Source organism: Anomaloglossus baeobatrachus, chromosome 4 (genome assembly GCF_048569485.1).
Source record: "Anomaloglossus baeobatrachus isolate aAnoBae1 chromosome 4, aAnoBae1.hap1, whole genome shotgun sequence".
NCBI classification, from domain to species: Eukaryota; Metazoa; Chordata; class Amphibia; order Anura; family Aromobatidae; genus Anomaloglossus; species Anomaloglossus baeobatrachus.
The window spans coordinates 391,269,466-391,295,254 of record NC_134356.1 but is presented as its reverse complement, the minus strand read 5'-3'; the positions used below and the strand labels follow the sequence as shown (position 1 = coordinate 391,295,254).

The following is a 25,789-nucleotide window of genomic DNA, read 5'->3' as shown; positions in this document are numbered from 1 at the left end:
TTAAAAAAGCAGATTGTAAGGAACAATACAATCAAAGTCTAGTCCCATCATTTTTGGGGTCAAGGGCAAGAGGGATTTATCAGCCACGTCCACTTTGAAATGCTTTTTTCTCGCTGTGGCAACTGTTATGACTGTAAACGTCCCACCAATATATAGAGTATATGAGGATATTTTTAACTCTATGGGCACTGTTAGTTTTTCCATTGATAGGTATATTACTGTACCTGCCACACAACCGGAAATATCTATTCTATCACCTGTCTGTGTGATAAAATGTATGTAAGTCGAAAACTAGCTATATGTATTAAGGAACACTTTTACAATATTAAAGAGGGTTTTAAGGGCCACCCCCTATCTTGGTATTTTATTAATGAACATAATTGTTCTTTCAGTGAAATGGGTTTTATGGGTTCAAAAAGGATCGGAGCAGACTGGAGAAGTGGGAATTATATTGCCAAATTATCTCAAGCAGAATCAAAATGGATTTTTAATTTAAATACCTTTATATCCAATGGATGAAATTGAGTTGTTTGATTTTTATTAATTTATACATTTGTCATATATGCTTTTTTTTCGTTTATTATTTTTTTCTTTATTTATTTTTTTCTATATTATTTATATATGTTTTTAATTATAATTTTTATGTGTAATTAAATTTGTCATTAAATAAATGGCATATAAATTGAAATGAAATATGACAAGGCAGTATTAATAGTATACTTCTGGTTTATACATACATGGTAGTAAAAGAATATATAAAAATATTTTCATTTGTAGAATTTTGTAAAAAGTTTTATGTCCACTGTTTTAAGCTGTTCTAAAATACCCAATGTTTTAACAAAATAAAGGTAGTCAAATTATTTTATTTTGGTCGTTACTATATATATGTAGAATTGAGCGAGTAGTTAACTATTCGTACTCGCTATATTGTTAGCGAGTACTGTCCGCTACTCGCATATTCATTACGAGTAGCAGGCGCAATGTAAGTCAATGGTAAATATTTGCTAAGTAGCGAGTGACCCGAAAGCTGTACTTTTCGTGCGAGTAGCGAATAGTGCGGCTTTTGGGTTACTCGCTACTTAGCGAGTATTTCCCATTAACTTACATTTCACCAGCTACTCGTAATGAATATGTGAGTAGTTGACAGTACTCGCTAACAGCAGAACGAGTACGAATAGTTAACTAATCACTCAACATTATATATATGCTCTTTCATATTACAAATTATTCACTAATTTCTTAGACTGGTACATGTAAAGTCAAAGGGTAATTTGTTTTGTTACCCCTGCTTTCCTCATAACCAAAGCATCAAGGTTCTAAGTTGGTAATTGAACCTTTAAATAAATGATCATATGTGGAAAAAAAAGCTAAAACTTAGTCAGTAGCGATCAGATTTATTCTAGCAGAGAAACAGTTTTGACGTGCCACTTACAGGTATTTTTGAGTATAAAGTGGATGAAATAGAAAAAGGAGAAATTCTACAATTTAAAGAATGATAGTACAATGCTAACAGGAATAATCAGAACAAAAGAATAGTCAAGAGAAATAATGTACTGTAATGTCAGATGTTATAATGGAGTAATAAATGCAGATATAGTAAGACAGGTACTGCTGTCAGAACAGAAAGGCATATAATCTGAAAAGTCAAGAAGTGAAAAGACTGTCAAGTTAGTAAATGGAAGAGGAATGTACAAAGTATAAAAAAGAACAGTAAGTGGAACATCTAAAGTAATATGGTGGAAAAGCTAAAGTCGGTTCTACAAAGTCAGACATTCTACTGACTGATCAATAAAATTAATAATGAAAGCCACAACGCAGATGTGAATGAAGCATAATACATGTTTGTGTATATATCACTCCTGTGTGAGCTTGATGGCGACTGTCCAAACTTCCATTACGGAAAACCATATTACACACATGAGAGCTCTTCTTTAAGCCACATATCCAATCCCTTTTCACCTCCTGCCAACTACAACTTAAAAATATTTCCCGGATTCATACATTCCTTAACCAAGAAGCATCAAAAACACTAGTGCATGCCTAGTAGTAGTCATTATTTCCCACCTAGACTACTGTAACCTCCTGCCCTATAGCCTCCCTTCGAATACTCTCGCACCCCTAAAATCTATTCTAAACTATGCTGCCCGACTAATCCACCTGTCCCCCTGCTATTCCCCAACCTTTCCTCTGTGGGAATCCCATCACTGGCTTCCTATTGCCCAAAGATTCCATTTCAAAATCTTAACCATGACATACAAAGCCATCCACAACCTGTCCCCTTCATACATCTGCGACCTGGGCTAGTCTCCCAGTACTTACCTGCACATAACCTCTGATACTCACAGGTAACCTTCTCTACTCCCATCTTATCTCCTCCTCCCATAATCTCATACAAAATTTCTCCCGTGCATCCCCCATAGTCTGGAACTCTCTGCCCCAACATATCAGACTCTTGCCTACCTTGGAAAGCTTCAAAAGGAACCTGAAGACCCACCTCTTCCAACAAGCCTACAACCTGCCATAACCCATAGTTCACTATATCGCCACACGACCATCTCTACACTCACCTACTGTATCCTCACCCATCCCTTGTAGACTGTGAGCTCTCGTGGGCAGGGTCCTCTGTCCTCCTGTGTCAGTCTGTGCCTTGTTATCGTATTTGTTTCTATTCAATATACCCCTTTTCATAAGTAAAGCACCATGAAATGAATGGTTCTATAATAATAAATAATTATAATTAAAACAACAGCCTATTGGGGAATAGCAGTGTGTACGATGGTATGAACCAGTTAAGAACATGCCACACACTGACTTTTTGATGTGGCCCCTATTTACATTAGCTAGTTGTATTGTTTGACTATCTCCCTCAAATTGCACATACACAGGAACTCTCAGCTCCACTGAGTGCTCCTGTCTCCTCTATAATGGAGCAACCCGCCAGACTACTGCTTATCTCCAGGGAGAACATATTATTGGCCGTTGGAATTTCAACATGCTGATCCTTCTCTCCCCCAATATCGGCGAGTTTGTCTACTTTAGTTTAATATGTATTGGGGCCGCAAGCCTTCAAGCCATAGGATGACCATGATTTCAAGGAATAAATCTTTAAAGTGTAATGAGCAATGATAGGTCTCTTTCTAGTTTAGTTCTAGACATAAAAAAGCCATTAAGGCGGATTTTTTAAATAAAGCTATTAACCTGCTCATCATATTTTCAATTGCATGTAAAAAATGCTCATTGTACATCCATACAACTGCCTGCAAGCTTGGAAAATTCTTCGAGATAAAATCTATTCGATGACAGTGTTCCATCTTCCAGCTCTATTATATTCACAACTGTGGTGTTAATGTGTGTTGACACCAGATAGAGAGTGACATTTACTGCTGATGACGTTCCCTGCCTCCCAAAATCAAACTGTCTTAAAATAGAAAATTCTGCAGCAACTGTAATCAATGGCAAAGCACCAGCCTCCCAATTTCTCCATCCTATTGATCTCGGCTTACATTGTATAAACCAGACTCTGCAAAGTCTCTCGATAGAAGCCTTCAAACAGTGTGCAATTAGACATGTGCAAGGGGAAACAGATGTTGCGGAAAAATAATTGCTTGTCTGCATTTTTGATGATCTTTTCCTTTTTAGTTCCAAACATGCAAATCACTTGCCTGCTATCCGTTACAAGGGGGTCTCTGGAAAGCAGGCTGCAAACTTATTTAATCAGTTTTTCAGTTTACTTTATGTGGATAAGCTCTAGTGTGATTCGGGTTGGTGGGTTAACAAGCACAGAATTCATCAGGATGTTAATAGGTGCACAATAATATAGTACAGTCACAAGGGTTAACAACCCGACACGTGTAAATGTCAGAAAGACGTGGGCATGGTAATGCAGGTCACTACTTTGTTTGTAGAACTTTATCCCATGTAACCAATCCTTTCTCTGCTCTGGACTGTTATAAGGTTATGATTATGAACAGAGATGGGCGAATAGTAACCACTAGTGTTTGGATAATGCTTACCAAATACCGAGTACTAGTCCAGTATTTATGAAGACAAGTAAAATGCTCGGGTTTCCTATTGACTTGCATTAGATTTGTTATTTTTGATGAATACCAGAATAATACTTTGGGATTGGTTATGAATAATTCGAACACATAGTTACTATGCACCCATCACTAGTTATGCATGATCTCTCTGTGGTCACATGACATTATTTAAACTCCTGCATATATTTTATATCACTCAATCTGATGACTTTTAGGAATTTTATCAAATAAATGTATTTTTTTGAACTGAGTTCTAAATTACAGAACAAGCATCAGAATTCGTAAGGGTATAATTGTTGTATCTTACCATACAATTAATAACTATTTTGTAAGCTCCTATTTATATCTTCTAACATTGAGACAAAGCTACATTATACAGAACTGATCTCTATTGACTACCACAGCGCCTGAGCATATCGGTGGTCAGTAAGACAGATTTTAGAGGTCTATATAGTCATTTCTAGCTCTTTCTGATCTTTCAATAAACGTCTATATTCTTTAGGTGTATACTTGTATGTATATTTAAACAGGGTTCAGACCACCTGAGAAAACTAGTTTGAAAAACCTATATTTATATAAATCAATAAGTGTATTAATATTGTAATATTATTTTTGTATCACTGCGTACCGATTGAGTCATGGTGTCATCAAGGGAATGTTTGCCCTAATGAGTGGAGGAGACATAAAATACATGGGCTCTGATTCATTGAGATTGGCAATTTTCTCGCTTTATTGATGCGAGGGCGTGGTGGAGTTAGACGCTCTTGAGTCATGAATCAGTAGCCTCTGATGAGTGGCGTGCGCTACACCAGACATCTTACTCCATTCAAGGATTGGCATGAGATTTCTAGAGTATGGAGTGGCACAGCTTGTTATGAATTAGACAGGCTGTGGAGGCACACTACTGTTGCTGTTGATCCTATTTTTTCGAGCTAGAGGAACCTGGCATGAAAATGACGACAGTCAAAAAATGTTGGCTCAACTCTACCTTTTGGCATACAAGCTTTGATGAATTGGACCACAGAGTATTTTTTTTTCAAAAAGAGCTTTAAAAAACTATCAGCAATTGATATTTAGCACAATTCATCATATCCTAGGTCCAGCAATCTAACATATATAATATTTGATAGCTTTCTAGAGCACTGCTCTTTAATATAATTATATTATGACTAGAGATGAGCAAATCAATTCGCAGGATCCTGGTTGAGTGGCCACATTACTAGATGGGATCCTTATGAACCACCACCAACCTACAGGAATCCCAGTCACCACTTCTGATTTAAAGGTTTTGTACAGTGTCACAAGTCCAAGGTAGGAGATAGTTCGCAGGACTCATGTGGTTGCTGGACCTGGGACCTCCAAATTGATTTGTACATTTCTAATTTTGAGAGACTGTGTGAGGGACCAGATACAGAGGTGTATGATATATGTGGTTCCCTACAGCATGAACAGAGACACGCTTTCTTTTGCCATTCATGTCAGCAATTATGATGTTCAAATCCGATAATTTGCTATGAATGTGTTAAATATAAAACCCGTAGTGCAATAGACAAATAACCTTGGGTCTACAATGATTCAATAATTAAGAATCCAGCTTCTTTGACTAAAGCTCAGCGCAACCGGAGAGCTGATAACACATAATGCCAAAGCATTTGGCTAATTTGATACTGACCCACACACAATAAATACAGAAAAAAATCAATGACTATTCTAACATCAGATAAAGAGCTTTTGCCATGAAACCCTGACTTCAAGGCTGCCAACTCCAGGGAATTAGAATCAAGTATCTCCTTGTCTGCAGCCATTAACCATGCCTGACAGTGCACTAAAATGCACATGCTCAGATGTGCACAATGTGCTGACTACTGGGAAATATATGCAGGATCTGTGGAGCGCCACTCAGTTTTGAAACTGACAATTATGTAAGAATGTTTAATGGAACAGCGGTTTTATTAATAGAAAACTTATCACTGAAATATGGTGTACAGTTCTTCCACTATCCATTATGCTTTAGTTATTTTTTGAAGGGTTCAAGATACAGCAGTCATACATGTCACGTGCCTATATTGTGGTCCGGCTATTGGGTTCATATTTATGCCGTTATATGACATGTTTTGGCACTCTAAAGATTATTGGCATATTGGTCTGAGTGAAAGGCAATCTCCCGGATTCACCCATGGAAGTTGATGAACCTCTTGGCGGATCCTGAATGTAGATTTGTTTCCTGCTTGTTCGTGTGTTCTGCTTTTATTGGCATCCTCTGATTATAATGAAATATAGTAGCACTAATCACGGTATCCTGTTGTATAAAGCCCTGCTCTTGCTATAAAGCAATGCTTGAAAGTTTCCTCTGCTTTGTCAGATCCCCTGATTGCCTCTGACAGCCAGGCGTGACTTACTCATGTCCTTACTCGACCTCCCAATCTGACTTATTCCCTACCTGTTTTAAAGAGATTTGCGTATAAAATCTGCCTTCTGCATCTCAATGTCAGTCCTCTACACATGAGATTAAATAACTAATTAATAAAATGCCCGGAGATCTCATTACTTAATCTGATTACTCTTTTGTCTGACTGTGGCCTCCAATATACCACGATTTCCATTTTATTGAAGTAGCTTTCACAAATCATCCGTTAGACAGCTTCAAGAACACTTCCCACAGCGTCTTTATACTGAGCCTCTAAAAACCTCTACAAACCCTGATTACAAGTCGATAGTTAGAAATATTTGGTTGTCACTGCCTTTATGTTTACATCGTCATGTCTATCTAATTATAGTTTTTTTTTAGTTTTACAAAAAAATTCAATACAATGAAATAGTTATAAAATTCAGCAGCCTCTTTCTTTGTAGAAATATTTCTGATATATTCTTCTTAACGAGTGCTCTTTGACTGGTAAAACTGGTATACGTTTGTTACAGCAGTACAACTAATTCAACGAAAAAAGTACACTTTCCTTTTTTTATTTGTTTATTAGAATATGTGTATGTCATGTATTTTTTTTTTTTTTTTAAATCCACCTGAAAAAATGCTTAAGTTGTCAAAAAGAATTAACATGCATGGTAATGTAAATATGACTTGCTGGGCATTTGTTGGGTCTTTTTGAGCTACTTTAAAGGGAAGCTGTCACCAGTTTTTTGCCCTATAAGCTGCGGCCACCACTAGAGGTCTCTTATGTACAGCATTCTAACATGCTGTATATAAGAGCCCAGGCTGCTGTGTACAACATAAAAAAACACTTTATAGTACTCCCCTAAACCTGTCGCTGCAGTGGATGTGGCTCAGATGGGCGTCTTTGTCATCCGGTGCCGGCGTTGCCTCTTTCAGCCATCTTTGTCGCCGCCTCTGTCGTCCTTCTGAAGCCGCAGTGCATGACGCATCCGACGTCATACACACTCGCCAGCATTCAGGTCCTGAGCAGGGCAGATCAAAGTATTCTAGTGAGCATGCACTGGACTGGCGAGTTTGTATAACGTAGATGCATCATGCACTGCGGCTTCAGAAGGAGGAAGAAGATGGCCGAAAGAGGCGGCGCCGGCACCGGAGGATGAAGATGCCCATCTGAGCCACATCCACCGCAGCGACTGGTTTAGGTGAGTATTATAAAGTGTTTTTTATGTTCTACACAGCGGTCTGGGCTCTTATATACAGCATGTTAGAATGATGTATATAAGAGCCCACTGGTGGTGGCCGCAGCTTATAGTGTAAAAAACTGGTGACAGGTTCCCTTTAACTGCTTCAATCTGTGAAAGCTATAAAAAGGATAAAAAGTGGCCTGACCATTCTTCTGGCAACGTCTGTTTTGAAGCCGCTCACTAGTTTAGATATACAGTTTTAAAAAAAAAAAGCAAAATGACCAAATAGATGCCAAGGAAGAAACAAGGAAAAACATCACCACTAAATGACAATAGCCCTTATTCAGAAAGATCAGCGTTATACGCGCTGGCCTTAATGAGGAAGCATGTTGGATTGAGATGCTCCTAATTCATTAAGAGGTGCACACTTTTTAATGAATTTGGCACATCTGAAAAGTAGCATGCCCCATAAATTTGATGAGCGGGGTTGTCACGCCCTTTTCCCACCCCAGCTCTACCCACTTTATCGGAGTTGGGCAAAAAAAATCACTACATTTTAACATAGTCTTATGGTGCACCAATATGTTGTGACTTTTCAAAGCTTTTTATGAGAGCCCATTGTATCCACATACCCCTGCAATAGGAAGTCAAAGTCAGAAGTATAAAACTATATCCTGGGTTATTCTTCATACATGATTGTGGAATATTGTGCCTATATGCATTGTAAAATGTGCTTGGTATATTGCAACAAAGAAGATTTTTTTAAAGTCAACATAAATTTAGATAATCTCCAGCATTAAAGGACAGAATAAGTATTAAAAGGGTGGTTTTCCCATATTTTTTATTGTCTAGATCGATATTATATTGAGAAAAAATATTATTCTCAAATACCTTATGTTGGCAATAGTGCCTGTGAGAGGCGGTATTGCAGACCGCTGTTTCCCGCTCCGTGACCCCCGGGCTCCGTGACCTTGGGGATCCGGTGACATCACGTCAAGTTCCGGACACGTCACATCCCTGCGGCCGGCCCCAGTCTTCCTGACTCGCTGAGCTGTGGGCGGTGTTTCACTGCTTGTCACAGCTCAGCGTGTCTCCTGCTTGCAGGGCTTTGCTGTGAGAGAGGAGGGAGCTGATGGGCTGTGACAAGCGGTGAAAGACCGCCCCACAGCCCATCACTCATGGACACTGCGGCTGGCCACGGTGTCAGGAACTTGACGTGACGTCACCGGATCCCCGGGGTCACAAAGTCCGGGAGGTTATGGAGCGGGGAACAGCGGTCTGCAATTGCGCCTCTCACAGGCACTGTTGCCAACATAAGGTATTTGAGAGAAACATTGTTTCTCAATATAATATCGATCTAGACAATAAAAAATATGGGTGAACCACCCCTTTAACCACGTTATCAATTTTCTAAATAAATATATTTCCATGACTTTATGCACCCTTTTTTCTCCATGTGTTCAATTTGTTTTCCCTGTGTCATTTCTCATTATTACACCTAGCTTAATTTATGGACATCTATGGCTTGATTTATTTGTCTGTTTGGATTGGATGAGTTGTTACTGACATCTGGTGAGAAATTCATGTCAATAGCATCTATAAAAATATATTTACTTAGAAAATTGATGACATGTTGAATACGTATTTCATGCACTGTAAATATGTTGCACTGTACAACTTTGTATTCATAAGAGCAGCTCAGACATTTTGTCTACTTGTGGAAGTATAGGTGTTTGAGATCAAGGCTGACCATACATTTCTTGTATATATTATGAAATGACTTCAAAAAAGTTCCCTTCATAAGCAAAAACAATCCCATAATAGAACAATGAAGACAAATAGAAAATATATTTACTGCAAAAACATCAGAAGCTTGTAAACTGTGTCTGCCAACAACAAATCTACAATGTAAATGAAATAATATAAATAATAAGCCATAAGCGATAGTAAAGGCTTATATATATCTATTCCGTAAAGCTATAAACTTTCTGAAAAGGCAGAAAAGTGTTGTAAAATCTATGTCTCCAAGTGTCAATAAGACCTGTCAGTGTCAATAATATTAAACATCCTATGATGGACATACTGAAAAATCAGTTCATAAATGATAAACTAAGCATAACTTGTATGTAGACGCATTGTGAGTGTACAGCTATACTGCTGACAATTCTAGCCATTGTTGTACATTAATTGAAAACATATACAGTATATATGTTTGTATAGAATGTGAAGCATAAATGAGTACATCCCCTTTGATAAGTAAGATGTTAATCAATATCTCACTCAACATAAGAATAATTTTCTAAATTTTGACAAGACTGAGTTTCATAGAATATTTGTTTAACCCATAACATGAAGGTAAGGTTATTAATATAACTTTCATTAGAAAATCTTCAGTTCACTAAAATTAGTTGACGGGACCATATTAGGGAACATCCATATTGAGATACACCTTGACTTGGTCGGATGGCTTTTGCACTTTGTGATAAAAAAAAACCCTGGAAGTACTTTGTGTTTTTAAGGTTTACAGCAATATTGGCGTTTATGTATTCATTCATTGTGGTTTGCTGATGCATCGTGTATGTGTAAACTACAAGTAAAGTAGCAGTCAACCTATATACTGTATATAACTATACTATGTACAGTGTGTATATATATATATTTATATATATATATATATATATATATATATATATATATATATATACACACACACACACACACACACTAGCTGTAGTACCCAGGCATTGCCCAGGATAGTAACTGTCTCTCTGTCTCCCACTCTCTGTCTGTGTGTCGCTGTCTGTCTGTCTCTTTTCTTGTCTGTCTGTGTCAATGTCTCTGTCTGTATTTGTATCAGTCTATCGGTCTCCATCTCTGTGTCTGTCTGTCTCTATCTCTGTGTCTGTCTCTATGTGTGTGTCTGTCTGTCTCTTTTCCCATCTGTCTCTTTTCGGTCTGTCTTGGTCTGTCTCTTTCCAGGACTGTCTCTTTCCCCGGCTGTCTCTTTCCCAGGTCTGTCTCTTTCCCAGATCTGTCTCTTTCCCAGATCTGTCTCTTTCCCAGGTCTGTCTCTTTGCCTGGTCTATCTCTTTGTCCGGTCTGTCTCTTTGTCCGGTCTGTCTCTTTGTCCGGTCTGTCTCTTTGTCTGGTCTGTCTCTTTGTCCGGTCTGTCTCTTTGTCCGGTCTGTCTCTTTGTCCGGTCTGTCTCTTTCCAGGGCTGCCTCTTTCCAGGGCTGCCTCTTTCCAGGGCTGTCTCTTTCCAGGGCTGATTTTAGATTTTAGAGACTAACTGTAAAGCACGGGGTTACATTTTTCTGTCAAAACATAGTCTACGACGCTCCCTGGGTCACATAAGGCGTCTGTGCAAAATTTCGTGATTGTAAATGCGACGGTGCGGATTCCTTTAGCGGATATAGATATATATATATATATATATATATATATATATATATATATATATATATATATATATATATATATATATATATATATATATATACATATATATATATATATATATATACACACTAGCTGTACTACCCGGCTTTGCCCGGTTAATAACTGCTGTTAACAAAATAGAATGTATTAACAAAAATGTATTCTGCACACAAAAACCACAAAACAAATAGAAATGTAATTATTAAATTGTTGCCTATATTAACCAATCAGAGCTCAGATTAATTAACTGTAGCAAAATAGAAGCTAAGCTGTGATTGGTTGCTATTGGCAGCCTGATAAATCTCCAGGCAACAGAAAGCCCTCCCCCCTGACAGTATATATTGGCTCACACATACACATATAGAAAGGTCATGTGACTGACAGCTGCCGTATTTCTTATGTGGTACATTTGTTGCTCTTGTAGTTTGACTGCTTATTAATCAGATTTTTATTTTTGAAGGATAATACCAGACTTGTGTGTGTTTTAGGGCAATTATATGGCGAGGTTGGTGTATGTGTGGTGAAATGTGTGCTGAGGGTGGTATATGTGTTCAAGCACGTGGTAGTGTGTGGCGCATTTTGTGTGTGTGTTCATATCCCCAGGTGTGGTGAGTATCCCATGTCGGGGCCCCACTTTAGCAACTGTACGGTATATACTCTTTGGCGCCATCGCTCTAATTCTTTAAGTGCCCCTTGTTCACATTTGGCAGCTGTCAATTTGTCCCCAACACTTTTCGTTTCACTTTTTCCCCATTATTTAGATAGGGGCAAAATTGATTGGTAAATTGGAACGCGCGGGGTTAAAATTTCGCCTCACAACATAGCACCCGGCGCTGCCCGGGATAGTAACTGTCTCTCTGTTTTTCTCCCATTCTGTCTGTCTCCCCCTCTGTATATATCTCTCTGTCTCTTTGTCTGTCTGTCTCTTTCCCTGTCTATCTCTTTTTCCGTCTGTCTCAATCTCTTTCTCCGTCTGTCTCAACCACTTTCCCTGTCTGTCACTTTCCCTGTCTGTCACTTTCCCTGTCTGTCACTTTCCCCGTCTGTCACTTTCCCAGTCTGTCTCTTTCCCTCTCTTTCCCTGTCTGTCTTTTTCCCTCTCTTTCCCTGTCTGTCTCTTTCCCTCTCTTTCCCTGTCAGTCTGTCTCTTTGTCTGTCAGTCTGTCTCTTTGTCTGTCAGTCTGTCTCTTTGTCTGTCAGTCTGTCTCTTTGTGTCTGTCTCTTACCCTGTCTATGTCTGTTTCTTACTCTGTCTGTGTCTGCCTCTTTCCCTGTCTGTGTCTCTCTTTCCCTGGCTGCATTGTGACACGCCAACATTCCATATAAGGGCGTGGCTGCGCATTCTTCTGAAGTTCTGGCTGCACTGTGGCTCCCAGCTCCATTCGCTTTAATGGAGGCAGGTTTTTTGGCGAATAACTGTAAAGCACGGGGTTAAAATTTCCCCTCGAAACATAGCCTATGACGCTCTCGGGGTCCATACGTGTGAGTGTGCAAAATTTTGTGGCTTGTGGCTGTAGCTGCGACGGTGCGGATGCCAATCCCGGACATACACACACACACACATATACACACACACACACACACATATACACACACACACACATTCAGCTTTATATATTGGATATATATATATATATATATATATATATATATATGTATATATATATATATCATATATATATATATATATAGCAGAAAATCTTTTTCTTGTTAGCTCATTGAATACAAATCCACAATTTTCACCTGATTTGAGGGAAATTTGCAGGGCCCGTCTAACACCAGACAGTGAAAATACTGCGAACATTAAAACTCAAAATCTCCCTCCCCTCTCAAGATTTGGCCCCCCAAATTTAGGCTTTATAGAAATAAAGGAGAAAATGGTAAGATTATTCTGGTTGCCTATAGCCACTGTAGAAGAAACTGGGACCTCATTTATGAAGATTGCCTCACAGTAAAATCACTCTGGCTTTCTATAGCCACTGCAGAAATAACTGGGGCCACATTTATGAGTATTGCCTCACAGTAAGATCGATCTGGTTCCTATAGCTACTGCACATGTAACTGGGGGCTCATTTATGAATATGAAGATTGCCTCACAGTAAGATTGTTCTGGTTGCCTATAGCCACTGCACAAGTAACTGGGGCCTCATTTATGAAGATTGTCTCACAGTAAACTGTTCTGGTTGCCTATAGCAACTAGAGTTTAGCTTTCAGCATTGAAGCTGCTGACACAGTTTTTTCTCAAAAGACCTTAAAAGGTTAAAGCCACAGCACCCAAAAAGTTGCTCTTAACGGGGCAGCAACTATATAGTCACTAAGGTAGGGCAAAATAACAAGTAACTCTAAAGCCTGTAATTCTAGCAATGGCTATCAACAACCAGTAACCTCCTTAACATGCGGAACCAACAATTTAACATATCATTTTCCGTGTGCTAGTGGGAAATATAGACAAGGAAGCTTTGGGAAACATCTCCTTCTCAATTACTATACTTCGCCTTGTTAAATAAAAGCATCACGTACTCACTTTTGTCATTCCAGTGTCATTAGCATTGGGTCTCACCTAACGTTATGTCACGAGAGCGCTGCAGCCAATCAGCAGCCGCTAATAGACTTTCACATTCTGAGAGAGCAGCTGCAGTTCTCAATTCTTATGGATGTCAATTTTCTCCAAAGGAAGTGAGAGCAAAGTGGTCTGTTAGCGGTTGCTGATTGGCTGCAGGGTTCACGGGACATAATGTCATGTGAGCCCTGGGAGACCCAGCGCCTGCACATCACCAGCACTGAAGGTGACTATAGGCTGTTTTTATTTTATACGGGGTAATATAGTAATAAAGAAGGAGTCGTTGAGTAGTCGACAATCCCTTTAAGATGCAGATTTGATGAGTTATAACTGTATTCGTCTAAATGTATTCTAATGTATTTCTGTACAATTTTTTGAATGTCATTAATCACTAACTGCTCTGAGCTGTCTTCGGTTACTGATTGGTGTAAATGCTACAAACTAATTAACTAGTAAAATTGCTTTTGCTCTTCCTGAAGTGTGAGACATCTTTCTGAATATGTCTCACGTCAAGTGCTTGAAACCTGATGCCATTCAGTAAATCTTTAGAACTTGTTTCCACACATGGCTCCTCTTGTCAACATCTTAAAATGCTTTACCCATTGAATGTGAGTGAAATAATATATATCTAAAATTTGTGCAAAAGATGGTCTCTTGTTTAAAGGGAACCTGTCAGGTGTAATATGGACCCAGAACCATGAGCAGTTCTGTGTGGATATTGCTAATCCCTGCCTAACCATCCCTGTATACAGTAGCATAGATGAAGAGATCTTTAGAGAAAATATTTCTAAAGATCTTTTGTCGTATTCTAATGAGCGAGGGGACTAGTCCCAACGGCGCTGCTTCCCTTCCTAGTCGGCCCCATTAGCATGTTAGTACGCCCCTGTGGATGTGCTATCATGCTAATGAATGCGCAGCATCAGAGGATGATCTCACTCACCTCTCCTTTGCCGCCCAATGCTGGATTTCGGCTCAGCGCGCATGATCCTGGAGTTTCGGTCATACGCACTACTTCAGGTTGAAACCGGGACGCGTACACCCGGCTTCATAGTGCGCATAACTGACACCCCGGAATCATGCACACTGAGCCAAAATCCAGCATCAAGCGGTGATGGCAGTGGAGAGGTGAGTCAGATCATCCTCTGACGATCATAGGTAGACCACAACTATGAGACAAAATGAGAAAACAAATCCAGAAAAACACCTTGTCTGATTTGGAAAGATTTTTTTTTGCAAATTATGGTGGAAAATAAGTATTTAGTCATCTAAAAACATGCAAAATTTCTGGCTCTCACAGACCTGTAACTTCTTCTTTAAGAGGCTCCTCTGTCCTCCACTCATTACCTGTAGTAATGGCACCTGTTTGAACTTCTTATCAGTATAAAAGACTGACAGTATAAAAGAAGTTTCTGGATTTGTTTTCTCATTTTGTCTCCTATAGTTGTGGTCTACCTATGATGTCAATTACAGGCCTCTCTCATCTTTTTAAGTGGGAGAACTTGCACAATTGGTGGCTGACTAAATACTATTTTTCCCCACTGTAGAATGAATGAAGTAGTGGTTGAGTATCCGATCTCCCTCTACCTTTTGTAAATGGGAATGAAAGTGATCCTTTGGATAGGTGATAACTTGTTTTCACTGGATAAACTTTTTGATCCTCTTTAAGTGAGATAACCTTCTATGACAACTTATCAAGAAGGTGACTAAGGGCTGGTTCACACTAAGCGACATCGACAACGAGGTCGCTGTTACGTCACCATTTTCTGTGACGTAACAGCGACCTTGTAAGTCGCTGTTATGATCGCTGCTTAGCTGTCAAACACCGCAGCCGAAGCAGCGATCATAACCGCGAGAGCAGGGAGCTGCGCACACTGCTTAGCGCTGGCTCCTTGCTCTCCTAGCTACAGTACACATCGGGTTAATTAACCCGATGTGTACTGCAGCTACATGTGCAGAGAGCAGGGAGCCGTGCACACTGCTTAGCGCTGGCTCCTTGCTCTCCTAGCTACAGTACACATCGGGTTAATTAACCCGATGTGTACTGCAGCTACATGTGCAGAGAGCCGGAGCCGGCAGCACAGGCAGCGTGAGAGCGGCGGAGGCTGGTAACTAAGGTAAATATCGGGTAACCACCTTGGTTACCCGATGTTTACCCTGGTTACAGCTTACCGCAGCTGCCAGATGCCGGCTCCTGCTCCCTGCTCGCTTCATTTCATCGCTCTCTCACTGTCACACACAGCGATCTGTGTGTCACAGCGGGAGAGCGCCTTTGAAGAAAACGAACCAGGGCTGTGTGTAACGAGCAGCGATCTCGCAGCAGTGGCCAGATCGCTGCTCAGTGTCACACACAGCGAGATCGCTAATGAGGTCACTGTTGCGTCACCAAAACCGTGCCGTAGCAGCGATTTCGGTAGCGATCTCGCTATGTGTGAAGCACCCCTAAGGGGTACTTCTCACATGAGATCGCTAGCAAGATCGCTGCTGAGTCACAGGTTTTGTGACGTAGTAGGGGTCTCACCAGCGATCTCGTTATGTGTGACACTAAGCAGCGACCTGGCCCCTGCTGTGAAATCGCTGATCGTTACACACTGTTCTGGTTTATTTTCTTCAAAGCCGATGTCCTGCTGGGCAGGACGTATCGCTGTGTTTGACACCCAGCAACAACCTCCTATGCCGGTCGCCCATTGTTATACAGGTCGCTGATCATTACTGCGTTGTTGGTAAGGTCTGACTGTTTGACATCTCACCTCCCTGCTACTTACCAGCGATCCTTATCAGGTCGCATCGTTTTCAGGATCGCTGGTAAGTCGTTAATTGTGACGGGGGGGGGGACTTTATTTGTGAATTTAGACTTGGCTACAGCTGTAATTTGTCTTATTCTTATTAATCAGTAGAAAAAGATTTTAAGGTAGGTTTATCCTGGAAATTACATCACTTATTAGATGCTTCTTGCAAGTCTGAAGTTTCAAGTCCTCCTTATAGGCTTGTATATAGCATCAAATATTTAGATGGCTGGCCTTGTGGCAATCTTCTTAGATGTCTAAAATGTGCCTGTCTGACATTAAGGGTACCTTCACACTTAGCGATGCAGCAGCGATCCGACCAGCGATCTGACCTGGTCAGGATCGCTGCTGCATCGCTACATGGTCGCTGGTGAGCTGTCAAACAGGCAGATCTCACCAGCGACCAGTGAACAGCCCCCAGCCAGCAGCGACGTGCAAGCGACGCTGCGCTTGCACGGAGCCGCCGTCTGGAAGCTGCGGAGACTGGTAACTAAGGTAAACATCGGGTATGGTTACCCGATGTTTACATTAGTTACCAGTGTGAGCAGGGAGCAGGGAGCCGCGCACACTGAGCGCTGGCTCCTTGCTCTCCTAGCTACAGTACACATCGGGTTAATTAACCCGATGTGTAATGCAGCTACATGTGCAGAGAGCAGGGAGCCGCGCACACTGCTTAGCGCTGGCTCCTTGCTCTCCTAGCTGCTGTACACATCGGGTTAATTAACCCGATGTGTACAGCAGCTACATGTGCAGAGAGCAGGGAGCCGCGCACACTGCTTAGCGCTGGCTCCTTGCTCTCCTAGCTGCTGTACACATCGGGTTAATTAACCCGATGTGTACAGCAGCTACATGTGCAGAGAGCCGGAGCCGGCAGCACAGGCAGCGTGAGAGCTGCAGAGGCTGGTAACTAAGGTAAATATCGGGTAACCACCTTGGTTACCCGATGTTTATCTTGGATACAGCTTACCTCAGCTGTCAGACGCCGGCTCCTGCTCCCTGCTCGCTTCATTTGTCGCTCTCTTGCTGTCACACACAGCGATCTGTGTGTCACAGCAGGAGAGCGGCTTTGAAGAAAACGAACCAGGGCTGTGTGTAACGAGCAGCGATCTCGCAGCAGGGGCCAGATCGCTGCTCATTGTCACACACAGCGAGATCGCTAATGAGGTCACTGCTGCGTCACAAAAAGCGTGACTCAGCAGCGATCTCGGCAGCGAGCTCGCTGTGTGTGAAGCACCCCTAAGACTATGTGCACACGTTGCTTTTTTTCATTCGTTTTTCCTTGCAGATTTTAATCAATACTGCAGGGAAAAACGCATCCCAGCAAAGTCTATGAGAATCGTGACTTGCTGTGCACACGCTGCTTCTTTTTTCCTTGCAGATTTTGTTGCAGAAAAAAGAAGCAGCATGTCAATTATTTCTGCATTGTTTTCTGCATTTCTATAATCCACTGTAGTGCTTTATCACTACAGTGGATTATATTGCAGTACTTCGCCTCAAACACCATGAATACAGCATGGTGTGTGAGGCTCTCAGCTCAGTAACCTGGGGTCTTCATTGTGATGACCCAGGGTTACCATGACAGCAATCAGGTCCATGTGATTACATTACAGGGACCCGATCGCCAAGGAGAGGTAAGCGATTCTTTTCCCTGCCCCCTGAATGCTGCAATCACATTGATCACAGCATACAAGGGGTTAAACAGCCGGGAGCAGCGCAGGCTCCACTCCGGGCAGTGAGAGCCGGGTCTCAGCTGTAACATCAGCCCAGAAACCAGGCGGTGATCGCAGGGGTACAGCAGCTGAACCCCCGCGATCGCCATGACTTAAAAAAACACAAAAAAACAGGAAAAAATGCATGTGAAAAAAGGAGCAAACACGACAAAAATGTTGTGTTTTTTCAGCTGCTTTTTTCCTGCCAAAACATGTTTTTTTTTTATGTGCAGAAAAGAAGCACATAAAAAAGCAATGCGTCCACATAGCATAAAAATTAAGGATTCTTTTCAACAGTATTTCATGGCCTAGAGTTTGGATTAATAAGACAGAATGTATTGTACTTATTATACCACTGAAGTGCATTGTGTTATATCCTGGTATTTCATTGTGATATAGAATAAAGGTAATATACAAACATTTTATTATTCATTGCTTTCCTAGACAACGACAGGTAAGCTGTATTTCGCCAGCGTTCAGTATGTTCAGGTTCGGGCCTTCAAAGTAATAAGGTTAATTAGGTGTCCACAGCTTTTCTCCCACTGGGATCACTTAAAATCTAGTTTCTTCGATGTTTCTAATAACCCCTTGCTGTTGACCATTACATCTAGTAGGTCCCATAAGAGTAAATCCGAACAGTGAAGAGATACACATAACTCAACACATGGTATTTCTGATTTCACAACTGTAATGTTTCCCTTGGAATTCCCAAACCTTTTAATTAAGAGCAAAAACTCCAGATGTCAAGAAAATAGACGTGGTGCGTACAAAGTATTATGACATCACTAATAATTCTCCTTTTACCTCCTCCTTACTAAGTTCACTGGCCATAGTTTTTAATCTCATTATTTTGCCAGCAGGGCCTGGGACTAGTGAATGGTATTATGGGCAATATAATGGTAAGATGACTTGAAAACAATGAAATCTGAAGCCTTAATCATCTGAAGCCAGTTGTGCCAATTCTTATAACCTTCTGTCATAATTAAATACTGTCATCATGGATATGGATATTTTTAAAAAAATTCAATATATATATATATAAAAAAAAATAATATATATATATATATATATATATATATATATATATATATACCATATATATATATATATATATCATACATTAGTAATTGTGAAAAAAGTACAAAACAGGAAGTTCAAAATACAAATAAAAATTAAATGTAGGTCCATGTTTACGCACGATTTATGAACATTGCTCTTCATGTACTTATGGGTATTTTGCTCAAAAAATAAAGGGAACTCCAAAATACAAAATCCTTGTTTAAGTGTTCCCATTATTTTTTTGAGCAGTATATACAGTATACTTTTTTGGGGGGGGAGAGGGAGTTGGGTCGGATTGGGCTGATTTTTGTTACTTTTTGATATTATATTCTTATCTTTTCTTTCTTTTATGTATTTCCAATTTCTAATAAATTTATGAAATGAACAAATTAAAGAGGGCCTACATAGTTAATACAGTTCTCCTTCTAGCATCCTATTCTTGCATGCAACTAAACTGAGGCATTGTGTCAAAGCATCTTTTAAAACACTGTAGGACACTTATCTGCTTATTTTCAGCATTAGTTATACATCAGAAATGTATTACTAAGTTTTATGAATGATAGTTGACCAGGATTCTGGGATCACATGAGCAGTGATACCTTGTTCTACCGTCATAAAAATCAAAATATATAATATTCATCAAGATGCCCCTAGTGTATTCAATGAGAGTATATGTTGCTTCATTTTGTGTGGCTTGTCTAATAATGACTAACCAATGTATGGTACTTCAGAACAAGTTTTAAACTCAAAAAGGTTAGTAACTACTTTATATTGATGGCCTATCCTTAGAATAGGCCATCAATATCTGATCGTGGGTATGCTACACCTGACATCCCCACTGATCAGCTGTTACCGGCAGTTTCCGTAAGTTCTCGGATGCTGGCTGTGGCCAGGTTCTGCCGATCCATCCACTAATATCCAGCCACAGCCAGTAAAGAAATGACAGAGCTGTTGTGTGTTAGCATCATCTGAGAACGTCCAGTTGGTGGCAGCACTGGTAACAGCCGATGGGTGGTGGTGCCGGATGTCGCACCTCCACTAATCAGATAATAATGGCCTATCCATAGGAAAAATGAAAAACAACTGGCCTTTAAATGCTTTTTTGCTTTAAAAGTCATTTAAGCTAGTGTGTCCCAAATTTAGTGATTTTGCACGTGACCTTGGACTTTCTCTCCGTCTGCTGCCATGGCAATGCAGTGAGACTTGATTGTCTTGATCACTTTTCTATTGTTAATTACAACACTCTACTAATGAGATATATTACTCTTCAGAACAAGGACTGTACAAAAGTGTTCAAGTCTAGGGGCCATTTAAGTATCTGTGACCTCAAAAGACCTGTAGAGGCAGGGTTGTAAAATCACAAACTATAATTGGCTGGGCCATTTTCAATTATCTTCTACTTGTAACTAGAGAACATTATAGATATATAAAGGTTAAATGTAACGCTGTTCTATAAAGCTGGGTTTACACACTGCAACATCGCAAAGGACATCGCTGTAACGTCACCGGTTTTGTGACGTTATAGCGACCTCCCCAAGTCTCTGTTGAGTCGCTGGTGAGCTGTCAAACAGGCAGATCTGGCCAACGACGCAACAGAGATCCGGACCTGCAGAGCGACCTAGCTGGTTGTTGGGGACGTTGTAAAGCTGCTATTTGAAAGGGAAGTCGCTGTAAAGTCCCCTTTACACGCTGAAACTTTCTAGCGATGCATGCTGCACAGCGGGAAACAAAGGACCTAGGAATGGTCCTGAACGATTTGTAGCGATCACAACTTCACAGCAGGGGCCAGGTCGCTGATAGGTTTCACACACTGCAATGTCGCTGGGGAGGTAGCTGTAACGTCACAAAACCGGTGACGTTACAGCGATGTTGTTTGCGATGTTGCAGTGTGTAAACCCAGCTTTACACTTCATTATATCACCAACATTTAGAAACAAGAACATACCTGACACAAAAGTATAGGACCACTGGACCAGACTTTTTGGGGAAGTCATGTTCAAGTACTCTTCGATCCAACTGTAACCAGTTCAGATGTCCCCTAAAAAGAAAATATCATTATTTTGTGTTGATACATTAAAATCAACGCAATCATCTGAATGTAACTTATCTTTTATATCAGGATTTTGTATTACATATGGTTTTTAATTGACAATTTTTTTTCATATCAAACTTTATTAAACACAATAACAAAATAATCTTGTAATTTTCACAATGGCCAATGGGGATTTTTGTGACTTTCAGGAACAGCTTTCAGCAAGGCTCCTTATCAAAGGTATGATTTTAATGACAGGATTCACCAATCACAATAGGCAATGTCACAGCTCTCTTTGCTGTCCCTTTCCACCATGACCTGTTCACATGCTCATTAGATGCTTCAATACAAAAGATATGGGAAGACGTTGTACACAGGTTGTTTCCTGAAACAACAGCGAGTTAAGGCCGCTTTACACGCTGCGATATCGGTACCGATATTGCTAGCGTGGGTACCTGCCCCCATCTGTTGTGCGACACGGGCAAATCGCTGCCCGTGCCGCACAACATCGCCCAGACCCGTCACACGTACTTTCCTGCCCGGCGACGTTGCTGTGACTTAGAAAGGAGACAGTTCGTTCAGCGTCACAGCGACGTCACAGTAGCGTCACTGAACCACCGCTCAATAGAAGCGGAGGGGCGGAGATGAGTGGGACGTAACATCCCGCCCACCTCCTTCCTTCGCATTGTGGCCGGGAGGCAGGTAAGGAGAGCTTCCTCGTTCCTGCGGCATCACACGGAGCGATGTGTGCTGCCGCAGGAACGAGGAACAACTTTGTTACTGCTGCAGTAACGATATTTGAGAATGGACCCCCATGTCACCGATGAGCGATTTTGCACGTTTTGCGACGATGCAAAATTGCTCATAGGTGTCACACACAACGGCATCGCTAATGCGGCCGGATATGCGTCACAAATTCCGTGACCCCAACGACTTCGCATTAGCGATATCGTAACGTGTAAAGCGGCCTTTAGAGTCTAAAAAAGCCCTAGTGGCCATTGTGTAAATTGCAATACGGGACGATTGAAAAAGGATGGTGCAAAATTAAAGGGATTTATAACTAAGAAAACATAGCACAAATGTATTCACATGAAATATTCCTTATCTATCCAAGTTTAAGCTATACACTTCAAGTGTTCAAAGTGATTTCTATTAGTAACATGGCAGATGTCTAGCTCTACTCCAACACATGCCCGTATATCTTTAGATATGGAATCCACTGTTTTATTGATGAATTGTCTTAGTTCCATTTACCAATGCTGCACCAATGATTCACAACTGAATATGACTTTGAACATTTGTATTGTAGAGATAATGCTTAGATAGTGTATAATATGTCAATAACTTTATGTTGTACTATTGCGATGTTCTGATAGCGAAATTCTTATTTAAGTGATCAATTATAGCTTTGTGCACCCATACCTATATTGAGATTGAGATCAGGATGCCTTCTTGAGGTAAGACCCAATCAGACATGAGTCAGAATAGGAAATGTCATGAAAACAATGCAGCCTCAGGCTTCGGCCTGTAATTTTATTTCAGCCCAGAAAATATTAAAGTGACATTATTTACGTGGGCGGCACTGGTGTCTGCATGCTGCTGGGTACTCTGACACCACGCACTGATAGTATGTGTTGCTTTGTCATCGGCTCTTATGATCTTATCTAGCAACACAGATCATGCTGTCACTATGCAAATCATACCATGACAGCGAGCAGTGACCAGACCAGCTGCTGAAATGAGGGTCACTGATGACGCTTTGTTTCAGAGAAGGAGCAGAGGCTGTGTCAGTGACAACAGCCTCTGCCGCTGATGATGCTTTGTTTGAGTATCCCGACATGTACTAGGATTCTTCATCAGACAGAAAGTGGGTGGAAAAAAAAAATCAATAGTAATTACTGTAATCAGAGAAGGTAGGGAATTTCTAATACAGCCGTATTAGAAATTAGTTTAGATTGGAGCAATAAATAGATAAGAGATTAAGATGAAATTTCTTCAGCTTTCGAACCACTGTTTTAATTTTTAATTTAAGTATATTATAAAAAAAGATAAGATTCTGATATTAAATAGAGATTTAGTCTTTAATTAAAATTTAGTTTTGGACCACCCCTTAAAGTAAAATGGCTATCACTGTTTAATGTACACTTAAAGAAGTTATTACTTCAAGAGTATTTATTATAATTAGTGATGAGCAAGCGTTGTTGGCACTGTTTGGTAATCGATCGAGCATCGGGGTGCTCGGGTATTCGTGCAGCTCGACCGAGTATCATGGGTGCACGGATATTTAGTCCTTGAAACAACCACCACAAAGTTGAGTCTCTGTCATTGTGTTCCATTGAGCATAAACACAATGCAATCCTGGGAGAAGGAGATACATGAGGATCATGTGGTGCAGTGGGGCCTCCTACCAATCAGGAATGGACCAGAGTAAAACAGGGTGTGTTACTTGTCTTCAAAGGATGAAAGCCTAATTTTCAAAATGGCTTTTGGGCTCCATTAGCTTCGCAATGTAGAGTTATGTCAGCGAGTAGAGTTTTTATATGGTTTATGAGATTACCTCTTTAAGGGAGTTTTCCAATTTCATCATTACAATCACACGAGAAAGTGCATGATAAAAGACAATTTACAGTCCAAAATTGAAATGTGACTCTTAGTTATTATTTTCCAGCAAAGGCATAATTGAATAATAAAATATCATGTTACTTCCTTTTTTTTTTTAACTTCACGGACCTACGCCAGAACATAATGCTGAAACATAATCGTCATACATGGCTAAATTAATAAATGTTGAGCTCCAGATGCTCAGATTTCCTTAAATTAGCTTAAATTGGAGTGAAAACAAAATTTAAATGACTACAACTGTAATTGCTGAACATGCATCATAGTCGTGTAGTGAGTCTATGAATTTGGCTTTGACCTAAACCTCTCAGTGCTTAGATTCAGGAGTCTGACCTCATGTCTTCATGTCTGTGACTAGAGTCTATTGCAGTAGTTAATTTCACATTTAAGGGAATCAGAATTTATGAGCATTGTCACTATCGTCAATGACATGTATGGCATCCATTGATATACAGTGGGATGACAAATGAACAGACAGTGAAATCATTGCTCTGGGGTAACTCTCGGTAATTTTACAGCGATCATCATTTTTATCATTCTTATTTTAACTCTTTCTACTTACTGCTCTATTATGTTATTTCCCCATTGAAAATGACATGGTAAATGGTCACAATCATATTACAAGGTGACATCCTGAATTGATATATTACAGAAAGAACGTGGTGGTGGTAGTATATACAATTTATGTTATTTAATATACTAGATAGTAATGTGGTAGTTATATGTATTTAAATAGATTATCCGAGACTTTTACATTGATGGACTATACATCATCAATATATGGTGGGGGGTGCAACACGTGATGCACCCACTGATCAGCTGTTGCCAATGCTGATGGCGGCTGGATGTGCAGAGCTGCGGAATTGCACAGCTCCACCAACTGAATAGTGACCGCAGCCAGGTACACTACATCTTCCCCCTATTCAAATCAACAGGGGGCGGATATCCAGTACCCCGTTGTGGTCATTATACTGTATTGTGCAGTTCTGTAAGTCATTACATCAAGCTGCCGATAGCACTGAGAACAGCTGATCGGCGGGGGAGGCGGCTGACCCATCCCCACCGATCAGATATAAATGACCTATACAAAAGATAGGCCATCAATGTAAAAGACCTGGACAACCCTTTTAATACAATCACATGTGTAAACCCCAGGGCGCAGGGTGACAAACGGTCTAATTTCAGTATTTGAAGCATAGACACATATTAGGAAATTTAATTTAAAAATTAAGCAGCCTACATTTGGAGTTGTGTTCATGTGGACTATGGCTAAATAACAACACCTAAATATTATATAAAATAAAGCCCTTATCAAGTAATAAAATTGGGGTGTCCCAAAAGGAACAAAATATTTATGGTCACGTACAAAGACTATACACATTCATAGTAAGTACAGTATAACGTTTAAAAAATAATCCTTAATATGCAAAGGTATGTCACAAAGATATACAAATAACCACAAACAAAACTATGAATTTTGGTAGAACTTGAAAACCAAATGTATGGGAGCTTCTCAGTTATTCGCCACGGACAGATTTTGGGGTAGATAAATGTCAGGTAGTTAGATTGCACTATCCTTTTTTTCAGTGGAAAATAATGCACTACTAATGGAGTCTAGCAGTGGATTCCTACACATGCACACTTAGGCTATGTGCGCACAGTGCGTTTTTCCGCGGCGTTTTTGCGCGTTTTTCGGGTACGTTTTTGGCCTTAAAACTGCAGGACTTTGCTTCCCCAGCAAAGTCTATGAGTTTTCATTTTTGCTGTGCGCACACATCTGTTTTTTTTACCTGCATTTTTGAGTTAAAAAAAAAAAATGGACATGTCAGTTCTTTCCTGCGTTTTTCTGCGTTTTCCGCCCATGCAATGCATTGGAAAAACGCAGCAAAACGCAGAGATCAAAAACGCAGCAAAACGCAGCCAAAAACGCACCAAATCGCGGCAAAAACGCATGCGTTTTTTTATGCGTTTTTTCG

General features: G+C 40.3%; 1 protein-coding gene across 8 annotated transcripts in view; it reads right to left on the bottom strand.

The window, feature by feature from the left end:
- The window catches only part of FRMD4A (FERM domain containing 4A), a 720,232-nt gene that overhangs the window by 227,818 nt on the left and 466,625 nt on the right, over window positions 1-25,789 (bottom strand). For all 8 annotated transcript variants that reach the window (XM_075345253.1, XM_075345255.1, XM_075345254.1 and 5 more), the window contains one exon: window positions 21,108-21,200. In XM_075345253.1, coding sequence (XP_075201368.1) covers window positions 21,108-21,200 — 93 coding nt within the window. The remainder of the gene's footprint in view (window positions 1-21,107; window positions 21,201-25,789) is intronic.